Consider the following 24,587-nt stretch of genomic DNA (forward strand, 5'->3'; position numbering starts at 1 on the left):
CAGTACAATACAAATAACTTTATTGTAAATAAAGCATTATTACCATGTTTATAGCAAAAATATAAGTATACATTTATGAAAATTAGAGTAAACTTGGCTTGAAAAAGTAACAATACTATTTCCTAAACGGTCAATAATTATATTAATAAGAAAATAGCATGTTGTACAAAACTTAAATGATTTTAAGGTTATCATAATATTAAATTATCCAGATATTTTCTCTTTATTAGCAAAATACAAAAACTCGAGATTATTTAGCTCTATGTATATGTTAGAATTTCATAAAGAATCAAATAGTCATAGTAGCAATGGTAGGATACTACGTCATCGCGCACCTGCTGAATGCTCCCACTTAAAGTATAAGTCTGCTACCAAAATGTGCTTGAACACGCGTCTTTCAGGGCAACCTGTCAGTCAATCAAATCGACGAACAGGAAAGTATCGCCTCCCTTCACCTTTTTGTTAAGTTCTTTTTCTCTCAGCCCTGTATTTTCATTGTTTGTTATATTTCCACAATAAAGCATACAATTACTTATTCAAGCTATCGAACGCCTCTATTGCATTTATGACCAACGACATTTTTAAAAGTATCAATTGAGAAAACTGCAGAACTAAGTAGGTCTCCATTTTCATTTGACTAATATACCAATATAAGCATTATGAAACTGCATTGGTTTTGCAACGGACGCGCCAGTTCAGAGCTTTGTCATCTGCACATGGCATTTTGAAGGCTACAATCGAAAATGTAGCTCCAGCCGAAAAACATCTTAACAAATAGTACTTATATTTAATCATATAAAGCACACACATACTGTCGGAATTTGTTGAAAGCGTTTATGTTCCAGTTTAATTGCAATTTCTGTTTTGTCGGTGACAGAAATAATTTTCAAAATAACGAATCCTCCGCGCAGAAGAATGAGATTGTAGTATAGTAATTTCTGACCTACTTTATCGATGATCAGACCAAACAATCTCAACTGCAATATTTTCATGTAAAATTTGTTTCGGTATTTGATATATGATTCAATTTCCTTCATTTGCAAAAAAGCGTAAATTATACGATTACGCATCTGTCAAAGCAACTTAAAAGTAGTGTGTACTGTGTAGAAGTATGTGTACTATGGTAAATTTGAATAACATATCAAACAAATATATATTAGCGAAAAAAAAGGCATCGAGACAAGTCTGTATTTTTCTCGACATCATGAACTCTGACATACTGGACTTCGATCTACATGCTAGACAATACGAGTTGTTAACCAACATATTCAAGTACTGTTCAGCTATAAGACAAAGCTATGTCTCAAAGGTCTCAAATTGGACATTTTAATAGAAAAATTAATTTATGAAACAGACTATTTGACAATTACACACACGGATCCATCGGGTGGGGGGGGGGCTTATAGGGCTGGAGCCTCCAGACACCCTGACCTGACTTTTTTCTTTAAGATATAAGCAAAATCTGGCTTTAGATAAATGAAAGAAGCTAGATCCTTGTGTATTGGAACCTGCATGGACCCCAGCTGAGCTTCCTGCTATAAAATTCTGCCAGTCAAATTTAGACCATTTGTCAACATAATGGCTTAGACTATACATACATGCAGACCCTTTTAGTAGATTACTCTGGGTCAGTGTAGAGGCAGATTAACAGTCTACATAATAATTAGCCTAAGAAAAGAGCCACTTACTCTTAGTAGATTTAGATATATGTACATTTGTACTTGTAAATAACATAATTATATGAATAAGATGATGATTTTTTTCGTATATATATTCAGCTAGTTTTAACTCCCTAATTTATATAAATACTTAATCGTAAGTGATGGAAATTTGTATCAAAAAGCATTTCTAATGCATTGCTTTTTTAAATTTAATTAAAAAGTTAGCCCGTTAATGCACTAAGATGATGATATTACTGTTTAAGATACAAACAGCTGTGGTAAGAGAAGGTAACTGTCTCGTTCATTACATTATTGTTCCTAAATTGGTAAACAATCACATTCTGGTGAACAGAATTCCGTTAAATTGATTTCAATGCAATTATTTTCTGAAGATATCCAAGTGATATCTTCAAACACAAAATAGCAGGCTACAGTTATCGTATGCGTCTTTCATTTAGTTTTAAGTCGACCTTTTCTTACATCCATATATGAAAAGCGTCCTGTCTAATAAGGATATATTCCGAGTTTAATGGTATCTCGGTTTGATGTTTAAACCTAATTAACTATAAGAGAATCGTTCTCGGAATTCCTGTCAAACAGTGATTGCAGCCATGTGATGATTGTGATCTGCCTCTAAGTAAGGGGAGCAACTCCGTCTAACTTTACACTTTATTTTACAACATGAAAAACAGATTTTCGTCGTCTGTTCTGTAATACATGTATACATGTTTCATTATTACATTATAATTTAACACGTACATTTGACAGTGTTATATTTTATATGCTATTGTATAAACTGTGCTCTTTTAAACTGCTTTGTTGTTAAAGTTGTTTAATTGACTACTGACCATTTCAATGCCGTGCTTTGTACCTATTGCTGTGAAAATTATCTTTTCTTATTTTTCAATATTGTTGTATCTATTAGTTTTTGAATATATTCATATACGCTGTAAAAGGTTGCTGATACACTTTTTGTAAGTGGTGTCACGGTTAGAAAAAATGCTAACCGGTTAAACGGAGACCAGATAACCGTGTTTAACGTTAAAATAGATAAATATAGATTCCCTAAAGAAAGCCCAACACGGCAAAATTGAAAATGTTGCAGGCTCGGTTTGATTGAGCCTGTTCATGGACGGTACTGGAAAATGCAAATTACCGTCCCCGCCCCCTAGCACCGGCTTAAGCAGAATTCAACATTTAAACGTGAAATAGTAAAATTTTGAATTTAGAAACATCCGCAGATGTGTTCATACGGCGGTAATCATGGAACCTTCAATGTGACACTTCCGTGCCATTCCATGAAAAGCGGCGTATGGTCCCCAAGTAATAAAAAGCGTGTGCCCTAAACGAGAAAACAATGGGCGGAACTAAATAAAATGGAATTTTGAAAGGGGATCAGAGGTTATGAAGCCTGCGTATCACAGATAAGACGTCAAAAGACAATTTAAAAAGCAGGCAACATATCCTAAGGGTGATTCAACATTATTCAAGTAGGAATATTGGAACCACCCATATAGAAAATGCCGAAAAGTTGAAACTAAAAATACCACAAGCACAACAATAATGTCGTGCTGAACGATCTTCAAGGATCGAAAATATAACATCATTGATTAAATGTACGGGGAGACTTTTTACAGCCGCCACACGGCACAAATAACACGGATGTGATCATAAAATAGATAAATATAGATTCCCTAAAGAAAGCCCAACACGGCAAAATTGAAAATGTTGCAGGCTCGGTTTGATTGAGCCTGTTCATGGACGGTACTGGAAAATGCAAATTACCGTCCACGCCCCCTAGCACCGGCTTAAGCAGAATTCAACATTTAAACGTGAAATAGTAAAATTTTGAATTTAGAAACATCCGCAGATGTGTTCATACGGCGGTAATCATGGAACCTTCAATGTGACACTTCCGTGCCATTCCATGAAAAGCGGCGTATGGTCCCCAAGTAATAAAAAGCGTGTGCCCTAAACGAAAAACCCACTGTACTTATAAAATCCTAAATCTTAGATTTTCATCATCATCATCATCATCATCATCATCATCATCATCATCTCTGTGACTATAATTGTTCATATAGCATTTATAACATACTCATGAGCCACACTTATGATTCGATATAATGTAGTTAAAATTGATATCGACTGATTGGTGACGAATAAGCAAGTATTACATTTTGGAATATTTTATTTTAATTATATTGTAATATACTACCAACACTCATTTATCTGTATTCTTAATATACATTATTCATATACAATTTAAACCCAATTCTGAAAAAGAAATGCATCGATGACGTAAACATGTGGTCAATACGGCCGACTCATACAATATCTTTTACTGTATGATATCACAGTTTATCACATTGGGACACCATAACTTAAATTGTTGATATCAAATTGTCTTCTCTCAGATCTCAGTTATCTGTTCGCAGTCAACAGAGATATCTTCCTCTTTGAGGTCTGCATTTCCTAGAAAGAGTGGAGATGTGTGAAGATCCTCTCTGTCTTTCAGTAAAGGAAGTCCATTAAACAACTTCTTTTCAAACCACTTGTCGTTTACATTCAGACAAATGTAATTATGTAAATAATGTCTGACTTCTTCATCCAGCTTTTCACGCTCCACTTCTTCTTTAATTAACACTAGAAGATGATTTGATTTTTCTCTTAATGACTTTTCATAAGCAGCCCTAAATGTGAATAATGACCATTCATTGTCCACGTGTGACTGAGACATGATGAATAATGTTCTATGACAGCGGTTAATGGCATTGAGAATATTTTCCTCTTTAGAAGCGCCAGGGACAAAATCTCTATCTGCTATACAATAGCTGAAGTCATTTTGTTCAAGCATCGGCAACAGTTCTTTTAATACATAATCAAAGTCATCGTCGTGATATGAAATAAAAACATGAGTATTCAGTTTGATGTTAGCACCATCTTCGGTCTCGTTCTCATGATATTCAACCACGTCTTCGCAATAACTATTTATAAAACATTTTGAAATGTACTCGCTTTTTCTTCTGAACCGTACAATTTGGACATTATCTACGCTCGGGCTGTCAACCTGAGGCATATAGTACACAATTTTATCTTTGAAAAATTTATCGTTTGAATCTACAAACCTCCCTCGTTTCACAAACAGCTTTAAATCTTTTTCATTTATGTCCTTAATGTTCATTTCATGTGATACGATAATACCGTAATGCGACTTGGTTTCTTTGATCTTTTCTTGGGCAATTCGCCAAGCAATGAGGAGTTTCTCGGAGGACGTGGACCAGTCGTTTGATAAACAGAATATCATTCTTTTACTGTGCCTTACAGTTCTAGTAAGATTTTCTTGAAACGAAAATCCGATAACGAAATCCCTCGCCATATCGCAAACAACAAAACGGTAATTTTCGTTTTCTAGCAATGTCACAATTCTATCCATGACCCAGTCTGTTTCTATTCCGGAATGTACAATTACACAGTCTATGTCTTCATCAAGCTTTGCACAGTCTTTGTCAAATGGATGAACGCCAAAGTAGACGAAAAGAAGGACCTTACATTCTAGCCTGTAGGCATAGATAAGAATCGAAAATATCAATACAATAACAACAATTGTTGAACAGACCACTGACGGTAAAACAACATATCTAGTTTCATCAAAAACAGAATTTTCATGACAAACAAACTTTTCATTGGAAACTTCAGTAAAACGCATTCCTTTTTCCTTTTCGATTTTGCAAGTCACTTTGTCCGACTCTATAATGACATTTCGATTATCCACTAACCAGCTTTTCATCCACAATGTTTTGCAGTCACATGTAAAGGGATTTGGCCAGATTGTTACACTTATAAATTTAATTTCCATAAGAGTGCTCGGTAAATAGGCAAGAGCGTTTGCTTGTAACCGCATTTCCTTTAGTGAAAGCATTTTTGTAAACAGGTTCGAATCAAGATAGACAATGTTATTGAAACTTACGTCTAATGTGTAAATGTTTTCAGCGTGTGCTAGTTCTTTTATTTCCGTTATATTATTACCACTATACCACAGTTCTAACAGACCCATTGGCAGTTTATTGTGTATAGTCGATAACTTCTTTTTCCTGCAGTCAACAATGATACGATTAACAGTTGATCTTCTAGAACAGGTGCATTCTAAAGGACAGTCAGTGAGGTTTATGCCACAGTAGGTGTCCTTGGATTCTACCTTAAGTAACTTTTTCCCGGCCAATTCAACTGGTGATTGACACACCCAGTCGTTGAAAAAATATTCATCGTCGGAAATTGTTCCATTCACTACTTTTGTATCTATAAACTGCGAAATGTTATTTATCTTGCAATCGCACATTAATGGATTGCCCTTTAGGTCAAATTCAAAATGGAGTAAAATAATAAGTAGAAAAATATCAAGTTCCTTTGGTAAATTGTCCTCCAACTGGAGACTGCTAATATTAGAGTTTGACAAATCGATCTTCCTTAAAACATCTGCCCTTTCAAGCAGATCTTTTGCATCTGAGTTACTGGCAGAATCAATTATACTGGAAAGCACTTTCAACTCATCCATACTTTCAAGAAATTCCGTGAAATTATCAATTCTTATGTTTGTAGCATGGAAATTGGCTAATATGAGGCTTCTAATCCAGAACGGAAATTCTGGGAGTGTTTGAATCGGATTAAATTGGAAATGTAACTTCTTTAGATGTATAGATGAAATTGGAAAAGCATTGGGGCTGACGACCTGAAGCTGGTTGTACTCTAATCGTAGTTCCTCAAGCTTGATAAGGTTTGTAAACAGACCTGCTGGTAGGGAGGAAATCGAGTTATTGGATAGATCTAAGAACTTGATTGAATATAAGTCGTCGAATAACAAAGCAGATAAGTTCTGAAGCTTGTTTGCTTTCAATATCAGACATTTTAGATATGTCAAACCCGTGAAAACCTGTTCAGGCAGATATTGTAAATTATTTTCACCCAGATCGAGATTTTGTAGCCCGCTAACATTTGTAAATGTTGCGTTTCCTAAAGTGTTCAAACCATTTCTTCTGAGGCTTATCTTGTGCAATACTCCATGAAATGAAAAGTTGCTTAGGTTCTCTATCCGATTGTCATCGAGAGTAAAATACCGTCGGAATATATAATCCGGCATATCCACATACTCCGATTTACTGTAATGACTTTGCATGAATGGGCTGCGTGACATATTTTTCGGCAATCTAACTGTCGATTGAATCCATGGGAATTGCTCAGGAGGCCATATCAGGTTGTTCTTTGGAAGTTCTAAACTTTGTAGATTTGGAAATATTACATTGATGTTCTCAGGCAAGATTTGAAGAGACATATTGTTCAGCTCAATTTCTGCTAGCTGAGGATATGTTTGATTGGTATCAAAAATATCTGTCAGTTGAGGAACATCTTTGTACAAATGAATGTATACTAACGCAACGATATTTTGCAAACCTTCGGGTTTCACATTTCTACGACCATTCGGTATTTGTAACCTTGATATATTTGATGCAACAATGAATACTTTGGTATCTCCTACATTAAGAAGATTGTCAAAATTGGGAATGTCAAGTGTGCAGTTGGAAACCTGTACATCAATGATAATATGGTCGTGTTGCTCACCGTTGTACTCTGTCATATAAAGATGCTTCCGTTGCCGGCATGCAAACACTATTGTGTCTGCTCTCGGGGATGCTGGAAGTGCCATTTCGTCAACAATCTTGGTTGTATTGAGTGAACAAGTTGCCTCACTTTCTTCAAGAATGAACAATATGCTGAAAAACAAAACATTTACTATTATCAGAATTATTCCTGGTACATAAAAGGTCAAACAATTTACATGTATTCTTTATCATATTCACTACGTCGCATGAGTAAAATAAAGCCATTTAATTAATGAGAATGATAATATTCCAGTGTTATATTTTTAAAGCGTGTATACAAACAAATCGTAAAAGACGCGCTAATGTTAACGTTACACTATAGGTGCGTCATAGAACTATTCTGATTTTTTTTACTGTAAACCGGACTTATTTTAGGCATTTGATCAATAGAATATTGAAGTCATCCAGGGTTATTACCAGATTTATTGACCTTGTTGAATTTAACAATATTATGCTCACCAGAGGCTCGCAACAATTGAAGAATTAAGTCATAGCATTCATGTAGGAGTAAAAAGTTAGGACATTTTGTTTAAAAACAAAAGGTAACCCAGTTTCGGTTTCAAAATAGGACTTTCTATGAAACGCAACCAAGGCAATCAAAATATAGACATTTGATGCACAATTGTAAATTATCCAATCGTAAAATGTTACAAATGTAATACATACTATCCTACGGACTTAAGAGGTCGCCCATTCATGTGAAAATAGCTGAACATGTCCTTGATATTGACCTCTGTGACACATGGAGTTGGTACATCCATTTCCGTGTTCGTAGAAGTTACCATAGCCACACAGTAACACACTAATATGCTCGATCTCACCAAAGCCATACTCTGTAAGAGAATTAAGTCTAAAACAATGTTGTTATCCATATTATATTCTGCCCATTTGTAAAGTCGCTTTTCATTGGATGATCGGGACACTTATATAGTCTTATATAAACGACTGCTGTAAATTTATTGATTAAGTGTTATTTTGCCTTAAACAAAAGACGTTTGCTATATCAAATATTCGTTATGAAGATTTTTTACATGTTATATGTCCGTATATACCGTTATTTGCAATATAACCCTCGCCTATGATTTTATATATTTTAGATAGGACCAATTTATTATTCAGTTCGTCAGGCTAAAAGCTCATGAGGACAAGCATAGCATAATATCATGATAGACAGAGATATGTAACAAATATACTAAAACAAGGCATTTATGCATATTAAAGTAAATAAGGAAAATGTCGCATGAAATAATTATTAGTAAATTCATTGCATAGAAACAATCAACAGTATTATTATACTTTAAATGCAACGTTTTTCGAAGTAGAAAGACAAATATGACACCTTTGTAAAATAATTCGAATTTATTTCCTTTAACGAAACGAAAAATAAAGATCTATCAACCGAAATTGGCTTATAACTACATACCTATTATCAAAGCAAATCGTACAAAAACAATCGAGATATAAGAATAGCTAAACAGATGATGGTGCTTTTGGTATATTTATGTGATGTGTATTTATAGTAACATATTTAGATACAATAATGAACATATTCTAAAGTCTTATCAGTATTTCTATACAACAAATCGTTCCGCTTCACAAAAGCATTTCAAATAAATTTTCCGAGCATTCTTATTACATTTTGGCTTTCGGTATTTAACAAATCTATGAATTTGTCAGGTCTTCTCCAGTACTTTGATGGTATGTATTTTTATCTACATAACACATTCTACAACAAACATTTGCAGTACATACTTGACATATTCTTCGATGTTTCAAATTGTTTTAGAAGCATGATTATAAACATATATAAAATTTCACTCAAATGTAGTTACATCCTTAATTACAACATACAGGATCTTAAATGGCGTAGCAAAAGATTAAGACCATTCTCTACTAGTAATATATGGGATGATACTCTTAATGGTTCAAATGAATGACACAATTTTTCATTTGTAAAATAATCTAAACTTTGAAATATTTCTAAAAAAAGAGAGCTTTAACGAGACTTCCAATCGTCCGTGCCAGTTTTGTAAAAATGACCATGTAACCTTTTGTTTTACTAATGATTAGAACGTAACTGTTTTTCAAAAACTTTGTTGAAGCCACACGCACAAGAGATCACAATAAATCTTATAACCTGTCAAAATATTTGTAACTAATACTTTACATGTAGTCTCACTTTTGAGCCCTCCCGAGCATGCGGTGCCGTTATATGTCGCAACGACGTCAAATGTCGCGTTATTGTCACTAAATGTCGCGATATTGCCACAAAATGTTTTGACGTTAAATGATGTTAAATGTCGCAAAACCAAAATTTGTGTTAAATAATTGTCAATATCAACGTTATGTAAGTTATCTTGGGACTAGCTATCTATCAGACAGGAAAGGATTTGCTGTGATGTACAAAACATTTAGTTAAAATTGAAGTTATCTAGCCGGTATTAAAAATGACGACCATATCTTATGCTCAAGACCTCCATGGTGATAAAACACTTATGTGTACGGTTTTTTTTTTTGTTTTTTTTTTTGTTTTTGTTTTTTTTTGTTCTTTTTTTTTTTTTGTTTTTTTTTTTGTTGTTGTTTTTTAGCATCCCATATGTCGTGGATTTGAGCTACAACATCAGGCCAATTTATCGTTTCGTCGTGTCTTTGCTCCTCCGTAGTCAAGGTCGGAGACACGAAGACACGATGGTCTACTCACTTGTCGAGTCGAATTCTTTTAATTTTGTACGTAACTCTTGCAGCAGTTATCGCAATAGGATTTTTCGCAAGTGCGACATTAAGCGGCGATGCGACATATAATGGCGCCACACACGTACTCGTAGCTTAGCTTAAAAAGTTCTTGAGAACGCTTTCTATGAATCAAAGCCAGTATGTCAACAGAGCAGATGGTTTTAACAAAGCTGTGATTGAAATATTATACAATCTTACTTCATCATTAGCCCTTAGCCTGCATGGCCGGAAATGACTTGCCTTTGCGCTGTACATATAGAGGCAGACCAGTCTGCACATCCGTGCTTAAAGGCTATGCAAATAAATTCAAATATTTAACTAAACGTTCTGTTTAGTCCACTTTTTAAACTCCTGATTCACTAAAATAAAGGATGACGTCATAAAATCAACTCTTTTCTTCAAGGCTAAAGGTTATTTTAGACTATATTATAATAAATCACCAAACAATACGGTCTATGTTCAAAAATTCAGTCTGATCAGTGGGTATTTATCTAACCTCTAGTATACAATAGCCTATCATTTTTGCAGTTTTAAAGTGGCATGCCTCCAGATACATGCTAGTTTAAACGAAAATGTATTTAATAGTAAAATATTATGAAGCGGACACTTATGCCTTTAGAACTATCTTCAAAGTTGCATGCCTCCAGAAGAGCATATTTATTTCAAGAAAATCAAACTTGAGAAAATTGTATCAAGATTTTTAAGAAAAGTAAAAGTCAAGATACAAATAATAATTTACATGATATGTGCAATGAGTGACTGATTTTTATCTACCTATTTCTACTGCGTGATTTACACACTAAGAGCGATTTGTGAATATGTTTACCTCTTTTTGGTAATTTACTTGGATAGTAAGTGCCGTTTGCAAAGTGTAAATCATATCTTAGTCAATTTCACAATATTTTACCTTTCATATACATTTTCATATACATTTTCAAAATTCTCATTAAAATTAGCATGAATCTGCAGCCATGCTGCTTTAAACTTTGCATGATTAAATTATAATTGGAACAAATTACTTATTTATATTCATCTTATTTTAAGGTCATTTGGTTTCTATTTTGCATTAATTTTATTATTTAATTTATTGTCAGAGTGAAAAATATTGTTGATGTTTTATGCGCCATTCTTTTTCTACAGCTTCTACTAAATGATAATGATGATGAATGATGATGATGATGATGATGATGATGATGATGATGATGATGATGATGATGATGATGATGATGATGATGATGATGATGATAATAATAATAATAATAATAATAATAATAATAATAATAATAATAATAGTAATAATAGTAATAAAAGATATAAGGTATAAGTACGCTTGGATGAGTTATTGGACTTCTTTAAGTGATCTTAAAAAAAGAAAACTTATTTTTAAGGTCAAAATGCAGCATGAAGATCCCAATTTTTAAAAAATAACATAAACCTGAGGTAGGTCTGGCCCAATACCGTGTTTGCAAAAGTTCGGCTATTTTCTATTTATTTTATTTTATTTTTTTTACAATAACCATTTTAATTGTGCAAAATGACCCAAAAGTGAAATGGGGCTAGGAATAGCACAAAATGTCGATTTTGAACTTATTTTTTAGTATATTTCTTTATTATCATAATTTACGTTTTGACTACCTCAGTTGATCTACGTGTATGTAAAATTTCATATTTATTAGAAACTTGGATCTCAATGAAGTTCACTTATTGACATGTTTTATTTTACACTTGGAAGAGTACAGGGAGCGAATGATCTGTAATTTTGCTCACACGTTATTGGTCTAGACCTACAGCTGTATATGAAAACAAATGGAACATTTATCTCGAAAAATTAATTTCATTCGCGTCCTTTAAAAAAAATAATCTCAGTGGAGTCCCTTTAATAACTGTACCTTTGTATGTGTTCACCTTTCTGCAAATGGTTCTATTCATTTTAGTCAGGCTAATGCTTGAAACGTGTATAAATACAGAGTATATTTCACTGTTATTTTGCAAACACAACTTTAAATGTGTTTAAAGTACAAAAATGTACGTGAATTAATACGCATTAACACATTTTTTTAAACAAAGGTACATATATTAAAATATTTACTTACTGTGTTGAAAAAGGTCCGTTACGATGATCATTTAATGTTGTTTTGTGGTTAATTATATAGCGTGCGTTTTTTGTTAAGATCTATCATTATTCATTTAGTCATAAGTTCCTGTTACGCGACTGGAGGAAAAACAACACAACTTTGTCAAGAGGTCCACTTACTAGTTATCCGCTGTTTGTTGATTTCATTGTCCAATCACCTACGTGTACTTTGGCACGAATTATGCAAAAGATACAGGGGAAAAATAATTTATTTTCAAGTCACTAATAAACACGGTGTCATTTCTGGTGGTCATTAAGTATTCCTTTAAAGTACATGTATTTGTGTGCATGTTTCTACATAAAGTTACTACCTTCGTTTAAATCCGACAAATCTCGCTATTTTCCGTACCAAACGTAAATTTTGGAAACTCGATGACTGACATACCTTCGCCACATTGATCAGTGTCTGAAAAACACTAATCACCTATGTATGGTGGCTGATTTGGCACGCTTTTGTGCGTCGCGTTGGCGCTAGCGACAACAGGACAAAGCGCCAAACTCTAGGTCCTTGTCGTGGAGTCTTTACCATAGACATTAAAAATGGACATTACAAATTTTGTTTATATTACTTCTGTGTGAATCATCCTTTACCACTTCATGATACTGTTTAACGTTTGGCGGTTTGAAGCAGACGATAGTCGAATCTCCCAGTGTCACGTGCTAATCCTGAAACGACAAAATGCAAAGTAGAAAATGTCATGAGCGCGTGCATGGACATGTAAGAATATAGATATCCTTTAGTTTAGTTAATTCGATTAAACAAGAAGCAATAAAAGCTTACTACAGGAACTCAACTGGGGTCCCATAAAATCTTAATTTCTTACTTAAATCAGCTGGGACACTTAAAACAGAAAGATATGAAAAAAAAAGAAATACTCAGAAGTAAATAAAAAACGTATTCTGAGCGATTCTAAGCCCGACTTTAGTGCTTTCAATTTTGGATATTTTTTCACAATAAGAATAATTTCCTGGGAAATAAAAGGAGTGAGCGAATGATCTAAATTTCTGCACACAAGTTATAGGTTAAGACATACATCAAATGGAACATTAATAATTATAATTAATCTCATGTCAAAAGACCTCAGCGGAATACTTTAACACACTCCGTTTCTGGAACCAACCAGTACTAAAGATAAGTGAAAAGTTTCTTGTTCAATCAACAATGGCTTGCCCTTGGCGGGGTTTAAACCCTCGAGATCAACAATTCTGATAATATCAGTCCGTAAACGACTTGGCCACGCCGCCATTTATTTATATACACAATTGAATCAAAAGGCAAAAACACCAAATAATAAAATGGTCACTTTATCGTTTTTCTCTGCCCCGCCCCCGGGACCATAATGCGAGACGGCACAAATCAGCCACCGTACTTTATAATTATAAAAGACGAGCAATTTTACTAACCGCGTCCTTGAATTTTCTAATTCATCTTTCAAGATTTAATCAAGCAGAAGTACGAATACATTTAAAATCTTATTACAAAATTCAATTTGCACATTTTAAATCTAATTTAAACGGTGTCTGGTTACTGCCTACCAAGATGAATGCAATAACTGTTATTAACGTATGAAATAAATAAATAAATAAATAAATAAGCTAGTAAATCTCATAAACAAGTCTCTTTTCTTAACAAATCTTTTACAAACGTAACTAAACGTTACGTCAGCTGAACGACTTAAGTAACGTTATGCATGAAATATTATAGTAATTAAGAATTATGACTGGTTATATAGCCCAGTGTAAACTTGGTGGCGAGAATCTTATATACGGTATCCCCCTTGTCAATAACCGTTTAAACATCGTTATATGACAGGTCATCACAATTTGCAATGACTTTATGATAATATGACTGCATAACAATTGTCTTTGATAAAATTGACGTTACAAACCTGCAATATTATAAACACATGGAACCAAAGTACTATAGGGCTTTTCGGTGTTATATAATTCTGAGGCAGTTGTTTTGGCGTTTCAAGTCAGAAAATAAGGATAAAGAGCATTTGAATAGGGTAAGTTTGATCAAAACGATCGCGCGTGAACAAAAATTAGCACCTTTCTTATTTTTTAAAATGGAAAATGTTCCGAATATTTGTGCTATTTATTAGCCATACTGTGGCCATTGATTTGTTAAAAATGTAAACTGTTTGTGTTGTGGGGCAAAAACGCCTGAGGTCGTAAAACGTAAGGTTTCAATATGTCGCGTTGCAGAAGAGAAAACACCACAAATAGAAAGGCGGTACACGACAAACCTGTTGTTTACCTCGTTTCCAACTTGACAGGGCGAAAGATGCGAAAAGGAAAATCCACAGAGCCACTTTATACTTTGTATCCTTGTGTTCTACCTCATAAGTTTTGCCCGTTGTATAATAACCTATGCATGGCGCGACTGAGTGGCACAAGTCACACAGTTATGTAACTAAAACGTACAGCATTTAAGAAAAATCGGCAAAGTTTGAAGATAAATGATTCAGTGCCACATTCGGTTACATAGTATGAGTAAGTCGCATAGTCCTTGTCTGTGCACTCAAGTGGGCAATCGGGGAAACGGATGTAAGGTATTTCATTCGGTAAAATTGAACCAACAAAATATTATATATAGTACAAGAGACTTACTGGCAGTTATCTTAACATGAATAAAATCTATAGTATTTAGAATTTAACATACCTGGTGCAATGGTTAGAGTAGGTAATTATGATTACGGATACTGCATTTGAACTACATCGTATATTTCATAGATATGTCCGTATCGTAACTGGGACGAAAAAGTACTGTTCATTTATTGTTGATCTATACATACATCTAGAGATGTATCCTAACGGTTAATTAAGTATCGTGTTTAACGATGAAGATACTGATAATTTCTATAAATAGAATATTTTGTTGATGTTGTGACATTTTTCTTGAGTGTCCTTGAACACACCCATCTCCCAATATGTTTATATACTTAAAAATTTAAGTTGTTTATTACTTTTTTAATGAATATCTAGTACGCAATTTCAGTGGGTTTTTGATTTTTAGTAAACGAAACAGAAATCAACTTGTTCTCTTAACTCTTTCAACGTTTGCCGCTAAACGGATTTGCCTCGACCAAATATATATGTGTGTGTGTGTATTTGATTTTATTTATACTCGCCACCGGTTGCCCATATGGGCGAGTCCTCCAGAAGAGTATTTGTCATTTTATATTTTGGAGGATACTGCAAGATACAGTTTCAGAATATACAGATTCCCATGGTTCTTTAACGTGCAAAGTGTTTAAGCACCCATACACGGGACCTCAATTTAAAGTCTCCGAAAGACTGATTAGTTATTTTAGTTGGCCAGCCCGGGAATCGAACCCACAATGTACATATTACAAGTCCCGCGCTCTAACCGATTGAGCTATGCGGATTAGCTAAAAATATATATATTTAGACTGGCGAAGTATATAGAGTTAGGCCACCGCGTAGGCTGCCTCGATTCTTAACTTTTGATTTGTCAAGTTTTGCTGTTTGAAATTAAAGACCTTGTGTGAATTGAAAGTTCCTTTAAATCCGTTTTATGAATGCACAAAGTCACGGTTTCATTACCACTAATTCATTACTTCAACTTCAAGATTTCACGTTTTGACACTTTCAAAAGTTTAACTCCATTAATTCACGATTTCAACGTTACGATTTCACAGTTTACAAATTCAACTTCACGAATTCACGATTACATTCTGATGATTTAAAATCAATATTTCTTGAATTCGTGACATTAAAAATTGTGAATTAATGAAGTTGCTGAAATTGTGAGTTATCATACCTCACGTGGCAGTTCTCTAGAAAAGATTATATTTTAATACTTTGATTTTTTTATTCTTGATTGATCCATATTAATATATACGAATAATATGAAAATTTGTACATAAAAAAAACAAATTAATTACATGAACGCGCAATTTGTGTGAATTTAAAAAGGAATTTCAAAAATACAACTTAAAGAACACGGATACAAAAGGATAGTGTTGTTGTTTGCAAAGCACGGTTATTCTGTTGGAAGTATGTTGTAATTAGTGTATAAATTCAACAATTTTAGACAAGATAAACCCTTTCAATAGACATCTAGCAAAACCACAAATCAAATTTAAAAAAAAAACATACATTTTAGTACATTTTAATACATTTACATCGACAGACTGACTGATCGTAATCAAACAAAATCATCAAGGTTATCTCACATTGTGTTAAAATATTTTCCGTTTGACATCATTTAAAATGACTTCAAGCGACTTTATTACTTTCAATGCACGTTACGTTACCATTTTATTATTGCAATTTTATGAAAGTCGGACGGCCGCACCTAAGTCAAATCTATTTATTTGCATGAATTGTTGCTGTTTTTCCCCATCATTTCCTGAATCTGGTATATATAGGGGATTTCCCAAAAGCATAATTTTATAACTTTATATACATGTGTTATGTACAATGAAATTAAGACTAAATATACATATATAACAACAGGTAGTTGTTTCGCCCCTCTGGTTTCTGAAATCTGATATATCGAGTTCATATTAAACCACATCAGTTTCTTCTGAACATTATCTTGATCTACAACATTGAGCGCTGGAACGCCAAGTGCCAGGTGGTTACGGTTTCGAATCCCGCTAGACACTTGGGATTCTGTCATGTGAGGAAGCTATCCATCTAGCTTAGTTCTACTCAGGTGCTCGTTCGTGACTGAAATACTGATACACTGCAAATAGGGCCACGTGAGGTCTTTCTCCACCACTCTACAAGGCAAAGGCAACATTCACAGGACGCAGCTCCCGACACACCCAAGCCACCACAACAGGGCACCCAGAAGGCATCAAACCAAGTGGACATAAGGGCAGCGAAAGGAGTGGGAAGTCGCCACAGGAGATTTGTTCAACGAAAACAAAAATATAGTCTGAGTTTGTGTAAAGTTATAAACACATTGTTTTAAACCTAATTATTATTGATACGTAAAGAGTTTGCATGCTGGGGAAAATTGTCGTCAGCTAAAAATGTCGTCTGCTTATTGTTTTTATTTTTTATTAAATGTATTTAATTTTCTCTAAATTATACTTATAAAGGGTGGATGACTAAAAGCTTGGTACTTGGTAAGACTAAATAATTTGGTATTTGATGTGGTACCAAGCAGATAACAGAAGTTATTGAGGTCGGGACTTAAGGTTATACATTTGTAACTTGCCTTCTAGCTGCAATCACGCGGAAATGGTCCTAGGTTGGCATTTATATTAGTGGCATGAGAATATAATGAACTATATTTTGTCGAAATTGGTATAGAAAGGCCATGTCACTTTGCGTAGTAACACAGTTATGGAACTTTGAATGGATTTGTTTTCTATCAACTGAAGTTCAGCAAGGCCATATAAAATGTAATAAATAAACTTACCTGGCATGAAATAGAGATTGGTGGTGGTGTTGTTGTTGTTTTTGTTGTTGTTGTTGTTGATGATAATGATGATGATGGTGGTGATCGTCTGCTCATCACGTTTAAAGCATAAAAATAATCACTCAATACATTATTCACTTAAAAGTCAGTCCATTCTTTATACCAATCATTATAATTATGACGTTTTCACTGTAATCCGAATTGTAAACACGAGTCAACATGTATATATTTAAGAAAGCTAATTCCTTGTTTACATCTACAATCAACGTTATATCTGGCCGAACATCGCCTATTAATCACGAATTTTCACCGTTACATGAGTTCAGGCGCTTCAAGGCGTATATAATTTGCATTTTATTAAAAATGCAATATACGAATAGGAAATACTACGATAATGAATGTTGAAGATAATTCATTTTAACTGATTTGATATGATGATGGATTTGATATGATGATGGATTTTTAAATTAAACGGAATTGATAGCAAGATTGACATTGTTGTTGTTATTATTATTGTTGTTGTCGTTGTATTCGTCATTGTTTTGTCGTCTGCTTTATGTTGTAAACTTGATACGCGCACACATTATCAACGCGCGAGAAAGCTATAATTTTTCATTACAGTCAGGAACAATTTAAACACCACGGAAAGTATGTTATTATCAACAAAGAAAACATATTCTTTTACAGATACTTTTGTCAAATGTTTATATTCAATACAGGGTACATGTTACTACTCATAAATTTACTATATAATATGTAATTGGTCTAACATGTATTGAAATGTATATGTAATAAACTTTATCTTTGCTTTGTATTATCACAGAAAATGTTTAAGCTGTCATCCAGTTAGTTTTCAAGTTATCTGTCCTTAAAGTTGAAAGTTTTGCTGATTTCAAGGGCAGATGTCTTCTGACGAAAATGTGTATGTTTTCTCGACATCAAAATAAAATTTCATTGAATTCCATATAATATTTGTGTTGCTTTTCTTTCTTTTTCTAAGTAATGAGACTGAAGATAGTTTAAAATGAGACCAGTTTTGTTATTGTTGTTGCTGCTGCTGTTGTTAATAATAGAACACTATACGTCAAAAACCGCTGCAGTACTTTCATTAGTTTGTTCTTATAACGTATGACGAAAATCGCAATTATACATGCATAACATACATGTGTATAGCAGAAATCGCAAACCAATGTCGACGATCGCTATATTGCATTACCAATAATGATGGCAACCGCTTCATTGTATTACATATGTCGCAATCGCTATTCTGTCTTACATGCAAATGGCTGTGGTTACTTTTACTTATTACATACATGTATCAAAATTATGGAGAACGATATGTATATATTAGAAGACGTTTATTTGATAATGAGCCAATTCGATATGCTTTGAAAGGTATATACATGAAATATGTACAATAATGTTTTACGTGTGTAATACTAAAATAGTATAAAAAACAACAATAACAATAAAATAATAACTGCACAGTAAATAACAAAGTAAGGTGTTCTTGCAGCACGCCAGCGCACAGCAAATGACGCCATTGTCAATCATATTTTTTTTTCAAAACAAAATCGTTGATATGTCTTTGTTCCTGTAAACATTTAGCTTAGATATTTCTAACCTGTTTTGGGGTATGAAAAACGTTATATGTAAATATGTGGTCTTACTGGTCTCTTATTTAAACATATTCTGTATAGCAACGGTCATTGTTTGAAGGAAATAACCTTACTATGTTTGTTTGTTTGGTTGGTTTTACGGCCCACCAACACAATTTAGGTAATGATTTTGGCTAATCTCGGATGTTACAAGCAACACCAGGGATCAAAATCACCTCACCTACTGGAGCTAAGAAATGCATACACTCCAATTATTCAATCCCGTTTAGTCGCTGTGTAGAGATGAATTAGACGTTTTAAAGTTCATTCCGTTGGGTGAAAATGCGATATTTTAGCAGCGCCTTGTCCGGTATATACCGGAAAACGGTATTTATTGTAGCGCTCAAATCATTTTTAGTCTCACTTATTAATAGCACAAGTACAATATCTCACTTGACGTCAATTTTTACATCATTCTCGTCAACGCTAGAACAATTCAGAAATAACGGAGACGTGTGTAAATCTTCACGGTCCTTTAACAACGGCATTCCATTAAACAATTTTTTCTGAAACCATCTGTCATTAATATGAAGACAGATATAATTTTTCAGATAATGTCTTATTTCTTCATCGAGGTCTTTAAAGTCTACCTCTTCTTTAATAATGACTAGAAGATGGTTAGATTTTTCACGAAGAGCCCTCTCATAACCTACCCTGAAAGTAAACAAAGACCATTCATCTTGTACATGAGCCGGTGTCAATATAAAAATTGTTCTATCACTTCTTTCAACTGCATTCAGAATGTTTTCCTCAATGGAAGCACCGGCAACAAAATCTCTATCCGATATGCAACAACTAAATCCTTTCTCTTCAAGTAAGGGAAGTAACACGTTCAAAACGTAATCAAAGTCATTTTTGTGATACGAAATAAACGCGTGGCTTTGCATGCAAGCTTTTGGGGCAAGTGATTGATGATCAGAGTCGGCAAAGGCTTGCGAGTCATTTACTGTTCCTTCTGGAAAACTTTCCTTACATACACTGTCAATAAAGCATCTAGACATGTGCGTATTAGACCTACTAAAATGTACACTTGTCTTTGAGTCGAATTTTGGTTTCACAACTTGTGGCATGTAATATATTATTTTATTTCTGAACAATCTATCTTTAGAATCGACAAATCTCCCGCGCTTAATAAATCTATTCAAATCTTTGTCGCGTATATTTGTTCTGTTGATTCCATGTGAAACAATGATGCCGTAATGGGATCTTGTTGCCCGTATCTTTTCCTGCGCAATCAGCCAAGCCGTGATAAAACTGTCAGAAGTCGTCTGCCAATCGTCTGATAGGCAAACTATCATTCGCTTACTGTGCCTCACAGTTGTGTTAGATTCTCCTGAAATGAGTACCCTATGACAAAATCTCTTGCCATATCACATACAACGAAGTCGTAATTTTGATTTTCCAATAAAGTTACTATTTCGTCCATTACCCACTCTGTTTGCAGGCCCGAGTGCACAATAACACAGTCAAGATGTTCTCGGCGTTCTTGCGAATCTCTGTCAAACGGATGTATTCCAAAGTAAACAAACATCAAAACCTTGCATTCTAGCCGGTACGCGTATACCACTGCAAAGATTATCATAAAAATCAGTGTTAACACTGAGCAAGTCACCGTGGGTAAAACAACTTTTCCGAGTTGATCAAATTCTTCGTCACATGTAAATTTGTCGTCTGGTACCTCTAGCATAACCATTCCTTCTTCATTCTCTACCTTACATGATACTTTGTTCCAATTCAGTATCACGTTTTTGTTATTTCTGATCCAATTTTTCAGCCACAGTGTATTACAGTCACAGGTTAATGCATTTGGAAATATTGTTACAGATTTCAAGACGAGATTTGTAATCTCCTTTGGAATATAGGCCAACACATTGGAATGAAACCGTAAAGTGTGTAATGACGTCATTCGCCTTATCACATCTCCACTTAATGATTCTAATTTGTTTCTGCTTACATCAAATACAACTATTCTCTCCGGATAAGGTACGTTGTTGATGTTAGTTATGTTATTACCGCTATACCATAATTCAAGCTTTCCGTCCGGTAAGATGGTGTGGAACATATCCAATCCTTTATCCCTGCAATCGACTATTAAATGTTCTAATTTCGTTCTCTTGTAACAAACGCACTCTCTTGGACATTTTGGGACATTTACTTCACAATATGTTACCTCTGCATTGACAGATAACATTTTATGTCCGTTCAGTTCAGTTGGGGACTGGCAAATCCATTCATTGAAATAATAATCATTCTTTGGAATGGAACCATTTTCAGCCTTACCGTTCATAAAATCTACCAGTGGATTAATATTGCAATCACATTTGATTGGATTATTTGTTAGGTCGAATTTGTAATGGAGCAAAAGCACGGTGAGAAGTTTAGAACTTTCTTGCGGTAGATGCTTTGTTAATTGAATATTGGTGATGTTACAGTCACTTAAATCTACTTTTCTAAGAACTTCGTCTCGTTTGAGAACGTCTGATACGTCTGAGTCACTGCCTGTGTCGACCACTGTATTATACAACTGGAAATCAACAAATCCAAGTAAGAAATCAGTAAAGTTTCCAAACGATATATTCGTGGCACGGAAGTTGACAAGTTTTAGTCCTCTTAAATAGAACGGAAAATACGGTAAATCTGTGATCGGGTTAAATTGAAAGTGAATTTCCTTCAACTTAACGACACTCAAAGAAAATGAATCCGGATTGATTCTGACAATTTGGTTATGTTCTAGTCGAATGACCTCGATATTCTGTAACGGATGAAATATTGCTGTCGGAAGCGTTGTAAGTGAATTGTTCGCTAAACCAAGGTATCGTAACGAAGACAGATCATCAAATATATCAGCCGGCAATGTAATTATCATATTCCCGCCCAGTTCAAGCTTCTGTAATGACCTTAGACCTTTGAAAGAATCACGTGGTATATTTTGAAGCATGTTATTACTTAAATCAATGTTCTGCACACTTGTCAATTTTCTGAATGTTTTGCTACCTATTGCGTACAGTCCATTTCCTTTTAGACTTAATTTATCAATATGTCCATGGAATACGTATTCACTCAAATTCTTTATTTCGTTTCCTTCCAAATTAAAATATCGTCTGAATACATTGCTCGGCACTTTGATAAAATCTACGGCACTATAATGATTTTGCATCAACGGGCTTCTGGATAGATTTCTTGGAAGCATTGCCACGGTATCTGTCCATGGAAAGAAAAACGGAGGTGACGTTAGTAGATTACTAGGGAGCTCGAGTGATTGCAAATTTGGAAACATCTTTGACATTTGGTTCTGCTGCACATCTATTGTTATATTTTTCAGCATAATTTCAGCTAATTCTGGATAAGAAGAATTAATTTTCAACACGTGTGTTAGACTTTGGTTTTCAGAACCTAATTTTTCGTAAAGAAAAGTGACTAGATTATTTAGTCCAGCATTTTGATCGTTGTCAACAGTTTCATCGTTGGGTTCTATTTTCCCTGCGACGACAAGAACGCGTGTATCTCCAATAGTCAGTAAGTTGTCCAGGCTTTTCAAATTTATCGAGCAGTGTTTTATTTCCGTATGAATTATTATATGTTTCGCTCGTCCGCTATATTCCGTCAAATAAATACGGTTTCGGTCTCTACAGATTATACCCAAGATTTGAAATATCGGAAATTCCGGAAGCTTCATTTTCGGAACCATTTCAGTCAGGTTTAAGGAACAATTGTACGCACTCTCATCAGAAAGTTTCATGAAACTGAAAGAAATACTTCAAGCATTACATTTATTTGTGCATTGTACTTTATTTAATATGCATATATGAAAACTTAGGATGTATTTTATTGCAATGGTCCTTCATGGGAACTAAAATTTCCCCTGTAAGGACGTATATTAAGCAAATTACGTGAATTCACCTCAATTTTAAAATGTCAACAACCGTCTATGAATAAAATTGTTCACAGGTAAATGGTTGCCAAAAACAAAGCGTAAACAAAACAGTTGAAATGCATTTTAGGATGATGTTCCATGTCGCAGTTTCATGGGCAAATCTTCGCAAAGAAAATCTGTTGTTGTTTTAATAATTCTTTAAAATAAATTTGTCAAATATTCAAGAGAATTTATTTAAGTTCGATTGTGTAGGAAGTTACACACTTTCGAGACCGTGACTGGACCAAACCAGTACAGAGCAATGAGTTCAGTAGATTCTTGCTGAAGAAAACAACGGTTTGGTTTTACCCACGCGGGTTTATTGAAACTTGTCACGAGTAACTCCACCAAGGGGCGGCCAGCAAAGTTTAAAATTGTTTAAAGCACTTAACAAAAATAGTATTTGTACTATTCAACGGCGCACGATGTTTGAATTGGTGGACTTACTTGGTGGTGTTTCTGTCGTTATACTTGCAAAGCCGGGGGGGGTGGGTTTATTTTTTTTCTATTTTTTTTTTTTTATTTTTTTCCCGGGGAACTGAAAAAAAAACCATGCGGGGGCCAACCAAAAGCTGTTACCAGGCACATTCAACGAGCTTAAGTAAAGCTTCTAAAAGAAAAACAAAAAATCATGTATTCAGTTTTAAAAAGTTTAAAATTTTTTTCCCAAAGCTCTAAATAACAAACTTTTTTCGTTTTTGGGAAAAAAGGATTATTTTATAAAATGTAACAGTAAATTGTTTTTTTTTACTCCGAACCAATTAACTCATAATAAATTTGCAATGGGCAATAACAATACCTAGTTTTCACAAAAGCTTATTTCCTTTTAAGTTTCTGACTTTGGCATTGACCTTTAACCTTGGGGTCACTGTAACCTTAAACTTTGGCTCAATGGCCTCAAAATCCATAAAAAATAACTAACTAACCATGGGAATGTCTTTGCTAAGTTTTAACTTTATGATGCAGTGGCAGAAAAATATACTCATTAAATTCTAAAATGCCTGTGTATTATTTACTTATCACAACGCTTGTTACCTTTTCTGTTAAATGAAGAAAGAAATCCTGTCCTAGTTATATTTTGTGTACATTTTGTATTCCTCTGCCAGTTATGCGAAAAAACAAACAACAAAGAGATTTGCATTGTATTTTGTATATTTATTTGTTTGATTTTTTTCAGTTGCACTGCTTTTTCAAAAAACAGGGAATAGTTTTTTTCCCCCTATTTTTAATTTTTAATTTTTTCCAAAATCCGTTTTTGGGGGTTCGAACATTTTTTACTTACACTTGGTGCCCGGGAAAGATATGAGTTAAAAATCTTTATTTTTAAAGGGCCCCTTAGGGGTTATGTTTATTTTTAAAATATATAAATTTGGGGGTGCCCTTTTAAAAATTTCCAAATCTTACTCAGGGCCCCAATTTCCCCATCCTTA

General features: G+C 34.1%; 1 protein-coding gene across 1 annotated transcript; it reads right to left on the bottom strand.

Annotated features, from left to right (window-relative positions):
• Nucleotides 1–3,834: 3,834 nt before the first annotated feature.
• Nucleotides 3,835–22,998, bottom strand: LOC132724472 (uncharacterized). Its single transcript, XM_060709342.1, has 4 exons — nucleotides 20,561–22,998; nucleotides 19,655–20,222; nucleotides 7,985–8,151; nucleotides 3,835–7,429 (listed from the first exon to the last, which is right to left on the bottom strand). The coding sequence occupies exons 1-4, from the start codon at nucleotides 22,981–22,983 to the stop codon at nucleotides 4,075–4,077; spliced, it is 6,513 nt and encodes a 2,170-aa protein (XP_060565325.1). The 5' UTR covers nucleotides 22,984–22,998; the 3' UTR covers nucleotides 3,835–4,074.
• Nucleotides 22,999–24,587: the final 1,589 nt, after the last annotated feature.

This window comes from Ruditapes philippinarum, unplaced genomic scaffold (assembly GCF_026571515.1).
Source record: "Ruditapes philippinarum isolate M1 unplaced genomic scaffold, ASM2657151v2 ctg176_1_1_1_1, whole genome shotgun sequence".
Lineage (NCBI taxonomy): Eukaryota > Metazoa > Mollusca > Bivalvia > Venerida > Veneridae > Ruditapes > Ruditapes philippinarum.

Excerpts from the sequence above, each read along its gene's own strand:
- LOC132724472 (XM_060709342.1), bottom strand. The coding sequence starts at position 22,983 with ATGAAACTTTCTGATGAGAGTGCGTACAATTGTTCCTTAAACCTGACT. Across the intron at positions 8,152-19,654 it reads CTAGCGTTGACGAGAATGAT|AGTATGGCTTTGGTGAGATC; the intron begins GTAAAAATTGAC and ends ATTCTCTTACAG. Across the intron at positions 7,430-7,984 it reads CCTCTTAAGTCCGTAGGATA|CATATTGTTCATTCTTGAAG; the intron begins GTATGTATTACA and ends TTTGTTTTTCAG.